Source organism: Dipodomys spectabilis, unplaced genomic scaffold (genome assembly GCF_019054845.1).
Source record: "Dipodomys spectabilis isolate Male_0828 unplaced genomic scaffold, ASM1905484v1 ptg000128l, whole genome shotgun sequence".
NCBI classification, from domain to species: Eukaryota; Metazoa; Chordata; class Mammalia; order Rodentia; family Heteromyidae; genus Dipodomys; species Dipodomys spectabilis.
In genome coordinates this window covers 1,461,303-1,473,929 of record NW_024870805.1, presented here as the reverse complement: position 1 = coordinate 1,473,929, position 12,627 = coordinate 1,461,303, and the positions used below count along the sequence as shown (strand labels likewise).

Sequence of the window (12,627 nt, the reverse complement as noted above, 5' to 3'; positions counted from 1 at the left end):
GCACTGGGTCCCGGGAAAAGCACAGGGGGCTGCGGGTGACTGGGCCTGGGGCCAGGGGGAACACAGTAGGGGGTGCAGAGTGTGCACATGTCTGTATGTGTGCAGATGCATGTGGCGGTGTGTGTCTAGGTCTGTATGTGTGCAGATGTACGTGTCAGTGTGTGTCTATGTCTGTGTGCAGGTGTGCGTGTCAGTGTGTGTCTATGTCTGTACATGTGCAGGTGTGGGTGTCAGTAAGTATATATGTCTGTATGTGTATAGGTATGTATGTCTGTGTGTAAGTGTATATGTCTGTATGTGTGAAGGTGTGCATGTTAGTTAAGTGTATATGTTTATATGTGTGCAAGTGTGTGCATGTCAGTGTATATATGTGTGTGTGCAGGTGTGCATGTTAGTGTGTGTCTGTCTGTATGTGTGCAGGTGTGGGTGTCAGTGTGTAAATGTCTATGTCTGTGTGCAGGTCAGTGTGTAAGTACACATGCTTGTATGTGTGCACTTCTGTCTGTGTTTAATGATGTGTGTATTTGTGTGTAGGTGCACATGTCTGTGCCTATCTGTATGTATGTATGTCTGTGTGTATGTGTGTGTAAAGTCTGTATGTCTTTGTGTGTGCACCGCATGCCCATATGTATGGGTTGGAGAGAAAACCTGACTTGACTTGATTTTCCATTCTGCTGTCTTCGTGGCTATATTTATTAGTTTTCCCGATACCTCTAGCATGTTTATTAATGTGAATGATCATATGGACAGGGTTCGCCATGGGATAAGCAGTGCTTTCCGGGCATTTTGCTTTTCCCTGGTGATGAGCACATGAGCAAGGAGTGGTCTGCACTGATGTGGGTGCCCCCGGCCTTTGTGCGCTCTTGGTGCATCCTTGGCTCCTCAGATAGTTTTCTCTTTTGGAAAACTGCACAATTTGCCTTAAAGTGTCACATTATGTAGATTTCAGCCACCAAATATTCTATTTGAAGACAGAAAGGAAGTGAAAATCATTTTCTAGACCTCACAGCCATTACTCTGTGCGAGACTGCAAATTTCCATTTTGTGGAACTGTGGGGTAGACACGCTTCTTCTTTTGCTAATGATCCTGAGTACTGTGAGTTTCATTAGGAATAATTGTGCTCGCGGTGTTTACTGATCTGGAATACTTTTTAATGTGTCTATCTAATCGCCCTAGTAGGGTTATGTCACGGCCTTCCCATCCAGCAGTGCCAGAGCGTTTTTTTGGTAGTTAATTTTATATTAAAATTATAATGAAAAGACAGATCACAATTGCTTGCATTTATAGGGAAAGAACATTCTAGAGTGGGAAAGTTGCCTTTGATCTTCCTATGAATTAAACATGTATCTCACACTTCATCCCAAGTCTACAGCGATTCTGCACCTCCGGGTGTCAGCGGTGGGAGACTCTGAATTCACGAAACCATTCACACCGTGCCAGGCAGCCATGCGGGAGCTCGCTCGGTCCCAGCTGGCCTGGGGCCCCGCAGCACTGTGTCTTCTTGATGTGGTAGACCGGAGGAGAGGCAGGGACGAGATGCAGGTCTCATGGCCCCCACCGCCCTGCAGGCAAGGTGGGGCCGGCCCTCCATCCTCCAGCGGGCCTTCTCCACTCCAGGCTGTCTGACTGCCCCGTCCAGCTTTGGGCCCTGCAGGGCGAAGGCCACAGTTCCCTCAAGATGCTCTTGGCTCCGTCTGAGCCCTAATTTCTTGCTTTCAGTCCTTCCAGCTGCTTAAGTCTCCTCAGAGAAACCGTGCAGCTACGCAGGTAGCAATTATTAAACCAAGGGCGGATGATCTAGTGCTCTGTGGCCTGCCAACCAGAATCAGGTTGAACGGGAATCCCTGTCCCTGGCCGGGCACTGTCTGTAGGACATGGCGTGTAAGAAAGGGCATCCTCAGGCGTGCAGGTGGCTGGAACGCGGCCACAGCGGCTCTATCCTGAGAAACGCGTCGCGCTCTGTAGGCCTCAGTGCCTTTGGTGCGTCCGGTCTGTGGAGTTTCCCTGTCCCACCGCTTCCTTCCCCCAGGCCACAGGTCCAACAGAAGCCGACCCCGCCTCTGGCGGCATGCGGAGGCTCACAGCTCACGCCCTCCGCCCAGACAGGGTCTGAGGAAGGACGAAGGATGCCTTCCCTTCCAGCCCTGCACAGCTGCCGACGCGTGTGTGCACACGCATGTATGATGTGTCTCTGTGTTGTTACTGAGTGATGTAACATTTAGATAGATAGACGGATGGACAGACGGATGGACAGATGGATACAATGTGAGAATAAATGTCACATGTGTTAGACATTTGGGTCACTGCAGGGTAAATGCATATGGAAGCCTTTAGCATTTTCTCCTTGAAATGGTTCCATAGAAGAGGTCTTAATAAGAGGAGAGTGAGGCTAAGATGAAGGCTGATTTTCTGGGACACGATTGAATTGTCCTCATGTTGGCTGTGGCCGATTGCATCGTGGTGACGGCCGGCACGGGACCCGCTCTCCCGGGTGCAGTTCCTGAAGGGGGACGTGCACCGTGCCACCCGCCCGTTCAGCACGAACACACAGCGCCCTGTCTCTCAGGGGTCAGTACCTCGGCCAGTCCCGGGATCTGCCGCCGGGGCTCGCGTTTCCTGATGGTCATATTATGCAGACCCTTTGACTGATACGCGCCCAGCTCCCGTGTGGAGCCGCTTGCTTCTCCAGTCTGGCCTCAGCTCCCGGGACTCCACGGGCTGCCTCAGTCACCCCATCTCCCCAGCCCCTGCGCTGCCCACGCTCTGTGCTCTCCTGCTGTCCCCCTCGTGTCCTCCTCCCCCTCCTCCCGCAGCCCTGGCCTCTAGCTGCTGCTCACCACCCCCCACCTCGCCGCTTCTCTTTCCGAGGCCTGTGGGGGGGTCTCCTGGCTCGCTCCTCCTCACTGGGCCACAGGACCCCGGCCCTGGGGGGTCTCACCCTCCGGCTCCCAGCAGCCCTCCGTGAGAGGAACACAGAGCAGCGCGTGGCTCCGGCTGCATCTCGGTCCTTTCTGGGAGCAAAAGTGCTCAGAGAGGAGGCCACATGGAGAGGAGGCCACAACGGGGGGGAGGCCACATGGAGAGGAGGCCACACGGGGGGAGGCCACACGGGGGGAGGCCACACGGGGGGAGGCCACGAGGAGAGGAGGCCACACGGGGGGAGGCCACACGGGGGGAGGCCACGCGGAGAGGAGGCCACACGGGAGGAGGCCACACAGAGAGGAGGCCACACGGGGGGAGGCCACACGGGGGGAGGGCACACGGGGGGAGGCCACGCGGAGAGGAGGCCACACGGGGGGAGGCCACACGGAGAGGAGGCCACACGGGGGGAGGGCACGCGGAGAGGAGGCCACACGGGGGGAGGGCACGCGGAGAGGAGGGCACACGGGGGGAGGCCACATGGAGAGGAGGCCACACGGGGGGAGGCCACATGGAGAGGAGGCCACACGGGGGGGAGGCACACGGGGGGAGGCCACACGGAGAGGAGGCCACACGGGGGGAGGCCACACGGGGGGAGGCCACACGGGGGGAGGCCACGCGGAGAGGAGGCCACACGGGGGGAGGCCACACGGGGGGAGGCCACACGGGGGAGGGCACGCGGAGAGGAGGCCACACGGAGGAGGCCACAGAGGGAGGAGGCCACACATGGGGAGAGGCCACGTGGAGAGGAGGCCACATGGAGAGGAAGCCACACGGGGAGGTTATGTGGAGAGGGTGTCACGTGGGGAGGAGGCCACGGGGGAGGAAGGACCCGTTCAGGGCTCCGGTGGCTGTGTCACCCTCCGTTTCCAGGTTGACGTCTCTAATCGCATGCGGGTCAGGCGCAGTCACCAGACCCACCCCGTCCCCAGCATTCTTTTTCTCAAGGCTCGACCACAGCTCCGCTGCCAGCTTCTTCTGAGAGGTTTGTTGGAGATCAGAGTCTCACCGACTTTCCTGCCTGGATTGGCTTTGAACTGGGATCCTCAGACCTCAGGCTCTGAGTGCCTGGATCACGGGCAGGAGCCACCACTGCCTGGCTGCACATTTCTTCCTTAAATCAGAAGGGGAGCCCCGGGCAGGGCTCACCAGAGCCTCCGGGCCTTTTATTATTCCTATTGCTTTGAAATTAAACCGTGTTATATTCTTTCCCTCCCCAGGTGAACTCTGCCAAGCATGGGATGCACCCACGTTTCTAGGAGGCAGGCAGTCGGGGTTAGAGCTGCCGCAGCCGCTGGCTTTCCCGGGTCTCCGGTTCTAGGTGGCGTCTGACCACACGGGGCTCTGAGCGTTTCCCCACTGTTTGCCTTTGGAGCGCGCCCACAGCAGTGACGGCCCCGCCGCGTTCCAAGCCGGAGCTTGACATTGCCTTTGTCATTTCAGCCTACGAGCTGCAGAACTGCCCGGACCCACCCCCGTTCCAGAACGGGTACATGATCAACTCGGACTTCAGCGTGGGGCAGGCCATCTCCTTCGAGTGCTACCCGGGGTACGTGCTGCTGGGCCAGCCCGTGCTCACCTGCAGACACGGCCCCGACCGGAGCTGGAACTTCCCCTTCCCGCGCTGCGATGGTAGGCTGCCCGGTGCTTCTGCCGTGGGGGGGGGGGGGGGGGGCAGGAGGAGGAGGAGGAGGGGTCGGGCGGCGCCACCTCTGCTCCACGTCTGGGCACACTGAACTTGAAGCAAGCGTGCCCAGACGAGCATCTCCGGTGGTGCACACACTCACTCTGCTTGGTGTTGCAGGAACATTTCCCCTACTGCAAGGCAGCAAAGCCGCTTTGCGCTCCGGCAGGTTATAGCGGTAACGAGGAAAGCAGCACCAGTAATAGTGAGGCAGCTAGACCCCACGGGTCTGGGAGAAGCCAGCACCCCACCCCCCAGGCTGCGGCCATGTGTGAGGCCGGAGGGCGTGGGGGCTTGCGGATGATACGCTGGGAACTGGAGACGTACAGATGTGTAGTATATCTCTGTCTATGTTATGTACATTCTGTTAGGTATCTTACATGCATATAGGTTTTTAAACTGGTCTGTGAGTATCATTGCTGTCACTGGGAGCAGGGAGCCGCGGTCCCGGAGGGAGGTGGGGAGGCGGGGGCTGGGGGTTGGTCTCAGCCAGCTGCCGGGCGGGCAGGCCCGCTGGGGGCCAGGTGGCCTCCTCCTGGTGACACAGAGGGTTTCAGCCAGGGAAGGCCTGCATGGGGAGCCTGCTGAGCAAGCTCTAATGGCCTGTCCAGGAGAGCAGGAGGGTGGGAGAAGTCGCGTTTTCCTCGTGGCGGGACGGGGCCTTGCTGTCTGCAGAGGGGCGGTGCGGTGGCGGGCGTGGAGCTGTGTCTGAGAGCCGGCGAGGGTGTGAGGGCTCCGTGTGTTCTAGCCCTGGCCGCACTGCACCTGCACAGCTGGGTGCAGAACGCACGCCCGGCAGGTTATAAACCCAGGTTTGTCGGACTTCAAGCCCCGCTTACTTCTGCTCAGACGAAGCTGTCCTGTCGCATGCCGGGGCTGCCTTGGGTGTGTCTGCAGGGCCCGGCCCCGCGTTCTCCAGAGAGCCCGCCCGCATGGGGCGCTGTCAGATCCTGGCTTCCCCTCCGCTTCCTGATCATCCTTAGCATTTCGCATCATTAAAATTGTCTTCTCGTGTGTCTTTTGATATGCTCTGGCCTCTTCCTTCCCCTAAGCTTGAGGCCCTTTGTTGCAAGTCTTTGATGGCTGTGGGGGACAGAGCTGGTGGTCAAGCCTCACCCCGCATCTGAGGCCGCGGTGGGATTTCAGTTTGACAGGTGGCCTGGGTACATGAAAGGGGGCATGTCAGAGGACTCCGCCCACACCTGGCCACCCCACCTTTCTACACGAAAGATGATCACCACAGCAACCAAAAGGTCAATTTGTTAAACCCAGAATGAAGACAGACCGGGGCCCAGACTGCGCCAGTAGATAGGGAGTACTTGTGTTGAAACGCTACTTATGTATGTTCATCTTGCTGCTTCAACTGAAGATTCGCACTGAGTTGATAGTGTCAGTGTTTCTGCCGGGCTGAGATGCCCGTCTTTCCCACAGCTTCAATAGGCTTTAGGAAAGTGACTTAAAACAAAAAGTTCAGTTATATATTTATGTGTAATGTGCGTGTCACCCCTTGCCTGGCGTTGGATGGTCCAATGGATTAATTATCAGCGCAGTCACAGATGGCGGCTGACTGTGGATTTTTTTTTTATCATATAGGAATGCTATCCTCAGGGATTTTGAAGATTTGGAGTCTATGTGAAGTGAGACGGAGCTATCTTAGCTTAGAAGTATAATTCTCCTGAACTTTGCAGGGTTGAGGGGAAGAACTTTGGCTAAGTAGTTGCTGAGAACTGAGTCACAATTATTTTGTACCTGGGAGCATGGAGGCTAAGCCCTTTCTGAAATAGTCACCTGCTCTCTAAAGCCCACGGCTGGCTGCTTTCTCCCCAGCGCCCTGCGGGTACAACGTGACCGCCCACAACGGCACCATCTACTCCCCCGGCTTCCCGGACGAGTACCCCATCCTGAAGGACTGCCTGTGGCTCATCACCGTGCCCCCAGGTCACGGCGTCTACATCAACTTCACCTTGCTGCAGACGGAAGCCGTGAACGACTACATCGCCGTCTGGTACGGGCGCCACGCTGCCTGTGGTGACTCTGACTTAGTGCTTACACGTGTATCTCGTTTAGTGCTTACATGTCTCCTACGTATCAGATTACAGCCTCCCAGGCAACAGAATCACAGACACAGAGACAAATTTCAAGCTACACATTGAGTTTTGCTGCATAGTAGAATAACCAAATATTAGGCATTGTTGGGGTTTGAACACAGGACCTTTTGCTCACCACCAGATATTTGGCATTGTTGAGGTTTGAACGTGGGGCCTTGTGCTCACTGGGCCAGGACCCTTCCACTTGGTCCTTTCCCCCTGGGGTATTTTGGGACAGAGTTGTGAATCTTCTTCTGGACTTGCCTAGAGCAGATGTCCTCCCAGCCTCTGCCTGGAGCACAGCACTCAGCCCCGTAGCAATTGACTTTTAAAACATGAGAGTAGCCCCTGCCCAGCCTCTGCCCAGCCTCTGCCCCGGCCTCTGCCCCGGCCTCTGCCCGGCCTCTGCCCCGGCCCCTGCCCCGGCCCCTGCCCCGGCCCCTGCCCCGGCCCCTGCCCCGGCCTCTGCCCCGGCCCCTGCCCCGGCCTCTGCCCCGGCCCCTGCCCCGGCCCCTGCCCCGGCCTCTGCCCCGGCCTCTGCCCCGGCCCCTGCCCGGCCTCTGCCCGGCTTCTGCCCTGGCCTCTGCCCCTGCCTCTGCCCCGGCCCCTGCCCGGCCTCTGCCCGGCCTCTGCCCCGGCCTCTGCCCCGGCCCCTGCCCCGGCCCCTGCCCCGGCCCCTACCCCGGCCCCTGCCCCGGCCCCTGCCCCGGCCTCTGCCCCGGCCTCTGCCCGGCCTCTGCCCTGGCCTCTGCCCCGGCCTCTGCCCCGGCCCCTGCCCGGCCTCTGCCCGGCCTCTGCCCCGGCCTCTGCCCCGGCCTCTGCTCCAGCCTCTGCCCGGCCTCTGCCCAGCCTCTGCCCAGCCTCTGACCCATCCTCTGCCCCGGCCCCTGCCCCGGCCTCTGCCCCAGCCTCTGCCCCTGCCTCTGCCCATCCTCTGCCCCGGCCCCTGCCCCGGCCCCTGCCCCGGCCTCTGTCCCGGCCTCTGTCCCGGCCCCTGCCCCGGCCCCTGCCCCAGCCTCTGCCCAGCCTCTGCCCCAGCCTCTGCCCCGGCCCCTGCCCCGGCCTCTGCCCAGCCTCTGTCCCGGCCCCTGCCCCGGCCTCTGCCCCAGCCTCTGCCCCGGCCCCTGCCCCGGCCTCTGCCCCGGCCTCTGCCCCGGCCTCTGTCCCGGCCTCTGCCCCGGCCCCTGCCCCGGCCCCTGCCCCAGCCTCTGCCCGGCCTCTGCCCTGGCCTCTGCCCCAGCCTCTGCCCGGCCTCTGCCCAGCCTCTGCCCCGGCCTCTGCCCCGGCCTCTGCCCCGGCCTCTGCCCGGCCTCTGCCCTGGCCTCTGCCCCGGCCTCTGCCCCGGCCCCTGCCCCGGCCTCTGCCCGGCCTCTGCCCAGCCTCTGCCCCAGCCTCTGCCCCGGCCCCTGCCCCGGCCTCTGCCCAGCCTCTGCCCCGGCCTCTGCCCAGCCTCTGCCCAGCCTCTGCCCCGGCCCCTGCCCCGGCCTCTGCCCAGCCTCTGCCCAGCCTCTGCCCCGGCCCCTGCCCCGGCCTCTGCCCAGCCTCTGCCCCAGCCTCTGCCCCGGCCCCTGCCCCGGCCTCTGCCCAGCCTCTGCCCAGCCTCTGCCCCAGCCTCTGCCCAGCCTCTGCCCCAGCCTCTGCCCCGGCCTCTGCCCCAGCCTCTGCCCCAGCCTCTGCCCCGGGGGCCCATGGGGCTAGGGGATGGCCCTGCTCCTGTGCAGGTCTCAGGACACAGCTGCACGTCATCCTGGGAGGATGTGCTCTGACGAGGCTCTGCGGCCAGGACGCCCAGAGCATACATGCAGGAGTGTGTGCTGTAAATGAAGTGTGGGTGGGTGTGTTTACGTCTGTGTCTGCTTGTGTGGTGTGGTGGTAGGAGGTGTGTGCGTGCATTTGTGTGGTACAAGTGTGATGGTGCAGCTGTGGTGAGTATGGCCTCGGAGGTGACATGTGCATGTGTGTGCTGTGTAATGTGTAGTGTGTGAGTGTATTTGCATCCGTGTGTGCATGTATGTGTGATTGCTTGTGTGCACTTAGTGCACATATGCATGTGCATGTGCATGTGTGCGTTTGTGCGTGGTGTGGTAATCAGTGGTGGAGGGTGAGGAGAATACATAACCCGCCATTCCCAAAGCAGAGCAGAGTAGAGCTCACCACACGCATCTCAGCAACCTGGGCCTGGGCTGGGGGAGGGGTCAACTGTGGTTTTAGGGGGTCAGCTGTGGTTCTGGGGGGTCAGCAGTGGTTCTGGGGGGTCAGCTGTGGTTTTAGGGGGTCAGCTGTGGTTTTAGGGGGTCAGCTGTGGTTCTGGGGGGTCAGCTGTGGTTCTGGGGGGGTCAGCTGTGGTTTTAGGGGGTCAGCTGTGGTTCTGGGGTCAGCAATGGTTCTGGGGGGTCAGCTGTGGTTTTAGGGGGTCAGCTGTGGTTCTGGGGGGTCAGCTGTGGTTTTAGGGGGTCAGCTGTGGTTTTAGGGGGTCAGCTGTGGTTCTGGGGGGTCAGCAGTGGTTCTGGGGGGTCAGCTGTGGTTTTAGGGGGTCAGTTGTGGTTCTGGAGGGTCTGCAGTGGTTCTGGGGGGTCAGCTGTGGTTTTAGGGGGTCAGCTGTGGTTCTGGGGGGTCAGCTGTGGTTTTAGGAGGTCAGCTGTGGTTTTAGGGGGTGGTTTTAGTGGCCCCTGTCCAGTGCTGATGACATGGAGGAGGTCCAGGGCCAGAGGAGCCCCTTCAGAACAGAACCCAGGGGACATTGTATTTTATTGAGTTTTAAAAGATGTTTTATTTTTAGAAGCTTCTCACTCTTGCTGTTTGTGGGCGTATTGCATTTAGAATTTAAACATGGGGATTTGACTGACAAGAGATAGACGAGAGACGGAGAAGACATGGACAGGACTAGAGAGGAGGTGGACAGGAGGTGGACAGGAGGTGGACAGGACATGGACAGGACTAGAGAGGAGGTGGACAGGAGGTGGACAGGAGGTGGACAGGACATGGACAGGACTAGAGAGGAGGTGGACAGGAGGTGGACAGGACATGGACAGGACTAGAGAGGAGGTGGACAGGAGGTGGACAGGAGGTGGACAGGACATGGACAGGACATGGACAGGACTAGAGAGGAGGTGGACAGGAGGTGGACAGGAGGTGGACAGGACATGGACAGGACTAGAGAGGAGGTGGACAGGAGGTGGACAGGACATGGATAGGACATGGACAGGACATGGACAGGACTAGAGAGGAGGTGGACAGGAGGTGGACAGGAGGTGGACAGGAGGTGGACAGGAGGTGGACAGGAGGTGGACAGGACATGGACAGGACTAGAGAGGAGGTAAACTAGATGTGGACAGGAAGTGGACAGGAGGTGGACAGGAGGTGGACAGGACATGGACAGGACTAGAGAGGAGGTAAACTAGATGTGGACAGGAAGTGGACAGGAGGTGGACAGGAGGTGGACAGGATGTAGACAGGATGTGGACAGGATGTGGACAGGAGGTGGACAGGAGGTGGACAGGATATAGACAGGAGGTGGACAGGAGGTGGAGAGGACATGGACAGGACTAGATCGGAAGTAAACTGGATGTGGATAGGAGGTAGACAGGCTGTAGACAGGAGGTGGATGGGACATAGACAGGAGGTGGACAGGCTGTAGACAGGAGGTGGAGAGGACATGGACAGGAGGTGGACAGGCTGTAGACTATGTGGACAGGGGGTGAACGAGAGGTAGGCAGAAGTTGTACAGGATGTAGATGGGAGGTGGATGGGAGGAGGAGAGGACATGGACAGGAATTGGACAGGATATTGACAGGAGGTGGTGGACGGGAGGTATGGAGTCCTTTCAGAATTGATGGGAGCTTGCTGTCCCTAGGGATGGTCCTGACCAGAATTCACCTCAGCTCGGGGTTTTCAGTGGAAATACAGCCCTGGAAACAGCGTACAGCTCCTCCAACCAGGTCCTGCTCAAGTTCCACAGCGACTTCTCCAACGGAGGCTTCTTTGTCCTCAATTTCCACGGTCAGTTCATTTTCCCTGCCAACTGCCACCGAGAATTCCAGGTGGTGTTTCCGCAGGGTGAGGCACACCCGACCTCCACGTGCTGGTGTGGGGTCTGGGGACCCTTTTTCCAGCCTCCTAGGTGCAGCCAGGTCTCTTTCTGTCTCCTGTGTCATCAGACCATGGTGATGCGTTCTCAATATCTACTGACATCACATACAAATGTCAGGAACAACCAGTGCTCTTTGGAATGGGCGCTGAGGGGGCTTGCTGTGGTGTGGGGCCCCTTCTCTCCCAGGGCAGACCCCAGAGCAGATTCCTCAGGAGAAGAGGGGATCTTACCAACTCTGAAACAGGACTTGCAGCCAGGCCCTGTTCAGAGCACCTCCCTGCAGAATTCCAAGTGCGTTAGGGGACTTTCCTCTGTGTGTTTAGATAGCAGCTTGGTATAAAATAACTGTAGGAGCACTTGGAAAGTGACAGTGTCACAGGCAGTGGCAAACACGTATGGGTGTTTCAGTGAACCTCAGCTTTACAACCGGAGGGGATGCAGCTTGCAGTCGTCTTGGCTCTCAGCAAGTGTCTGCCATGACACCTGCTTTTCATGAACGTTCTCCCCAGCATTTCAGCTGAAGAGGTGCCCGGCCCCTCCCGCAGTCCCCCATGCCGACCTGATTGCCGAGGATGAGGACTTCGAGATTGGTAAGGTCTCCTCCACCATGCCCCGTGGATTCCAGCCGCGCACACCCTGACCCGCAGTCAGCCCACACTCCCATCTCCCCCGGAATCAGACTTGGGCCGGCACATGGGAAATTTGTCAGAAAGGATGAAACGCCCCCAGGCCATTGCTGTGGTCTGATACAGAGACAGACCAGGAGAGGAGTTTCTTTTACACTTCTGTGACTTTTGTTTTGCCACTTGAATTTGGGTTTTGACATTTGGGTTATTTTCCTTTCTCTTTCTCTATAATGTCACTTAGCCATTTAAAAAATCGTTTTGTACACAGTTTGTGGAGGCAGGCTTCAGCAGATACTTGGTTTAATTAGGGTGAGATATGAACATACTTAAGAAAGACTGTGTTTGTAGCCATAATGCTGATGATTTAACAGAACCTCCCAGGAAGTAATTGGTGGCAGATAGTGGATGATCACATTTAGAAATTCCGCGTTATCACTTACATCAACGGCCGTGTTCACTAAGTGATCATCTGGTACATAATGAAGCACCCGGCACATGTTTGCAGCGTAATTATTGTGACCACAGCTTCTCATTCCTAATGACAAGTCTAGTCCTGATGCCACGGCATGCCTCCAGCGGCTGGTCAGGCTCTGTGACCCGATGACTTCTTTGCTCATGGAGAACCAGCTGACTGAAACCTGTGCTCCTCTGCCAAGGTCACATGGGGGTCATTCTGCCATTCTGCTTCTCCTCGCCGACCCCGAGGCCTATAGTGCATGGCACTGATTTATTTAGTCATCAGGGATGGAGAGCGTAGGAAGGAAACCTGGACACCATGTCTGTACTAACATTGGGTTACTGCAGCATGGGTGTACAGTGAGAATCAGAAATGGCATGTTCTCCAGAGAACACCAGTTCTGAGATGGTTTGCACACCGACTGGATTCATCAAGTGGCCACACACATGTACCACATCATGCACTCAGAATGTTCTGGAAACACCATTTCCCAGCATGTTGGATTGGTTCTTTCAGGAGACTTTGTGAGGTATCAGTGCCACCCTGGCTACACCTTATCTGGAAGTGACGCGCTCACCTGCAGACTCAGCTCCCAGCTGCAGTTCCAGGGCTCAGCCCCCTCCTGTGAAGGTACGTCTGTGAAGACCCGCTGTGTGGCTCCAACATCTGTCTGTCTGTCTGTGAAGACCCGCTGTGTGGCTCCAACATCTTTATCAGCATCAGCTTGAGCTTGACCTGTGTCAATTCCATGCTTACCACTCTC

The 12,627-nt window shown here is 58.2% G+C and overlaps 1 protein-coding gene across 1 annotated transcript in view; it reads left to right on the top strand.

Moving 5' to 3' along the window:
• The window catches only part of LOC122116226 (CUB and sushi domain-containing protein 1), a 168,923-nt gene that overhangs the window by 68,926 nt on the left and 87,370 nt on the right, over positions 1-12,627 (top strand). The window contains exons 18-22 of the mRNA XM_042689888.1: positions 4,364-4,552; positions 6,432-6,609; positions 10,545-10,690; positions 11,291-11,371; positions 12,381-12,494. Of these exons, the coding sequence (XP_042545822.1) occupies positions 4,364-4,552; positions 6,432-6,609; positions 10,545-10,690; positions 11,291-11,371; positions 12,381-12,494 (708 nt within the window). The remainder of the gene's footprint in view (positions 1-4,363; positions 4,553-6,431; positions 6,610-10,544; positions 10,691-11,290; positions 11,372-12,380; positions 12,495-12,627) is intronic.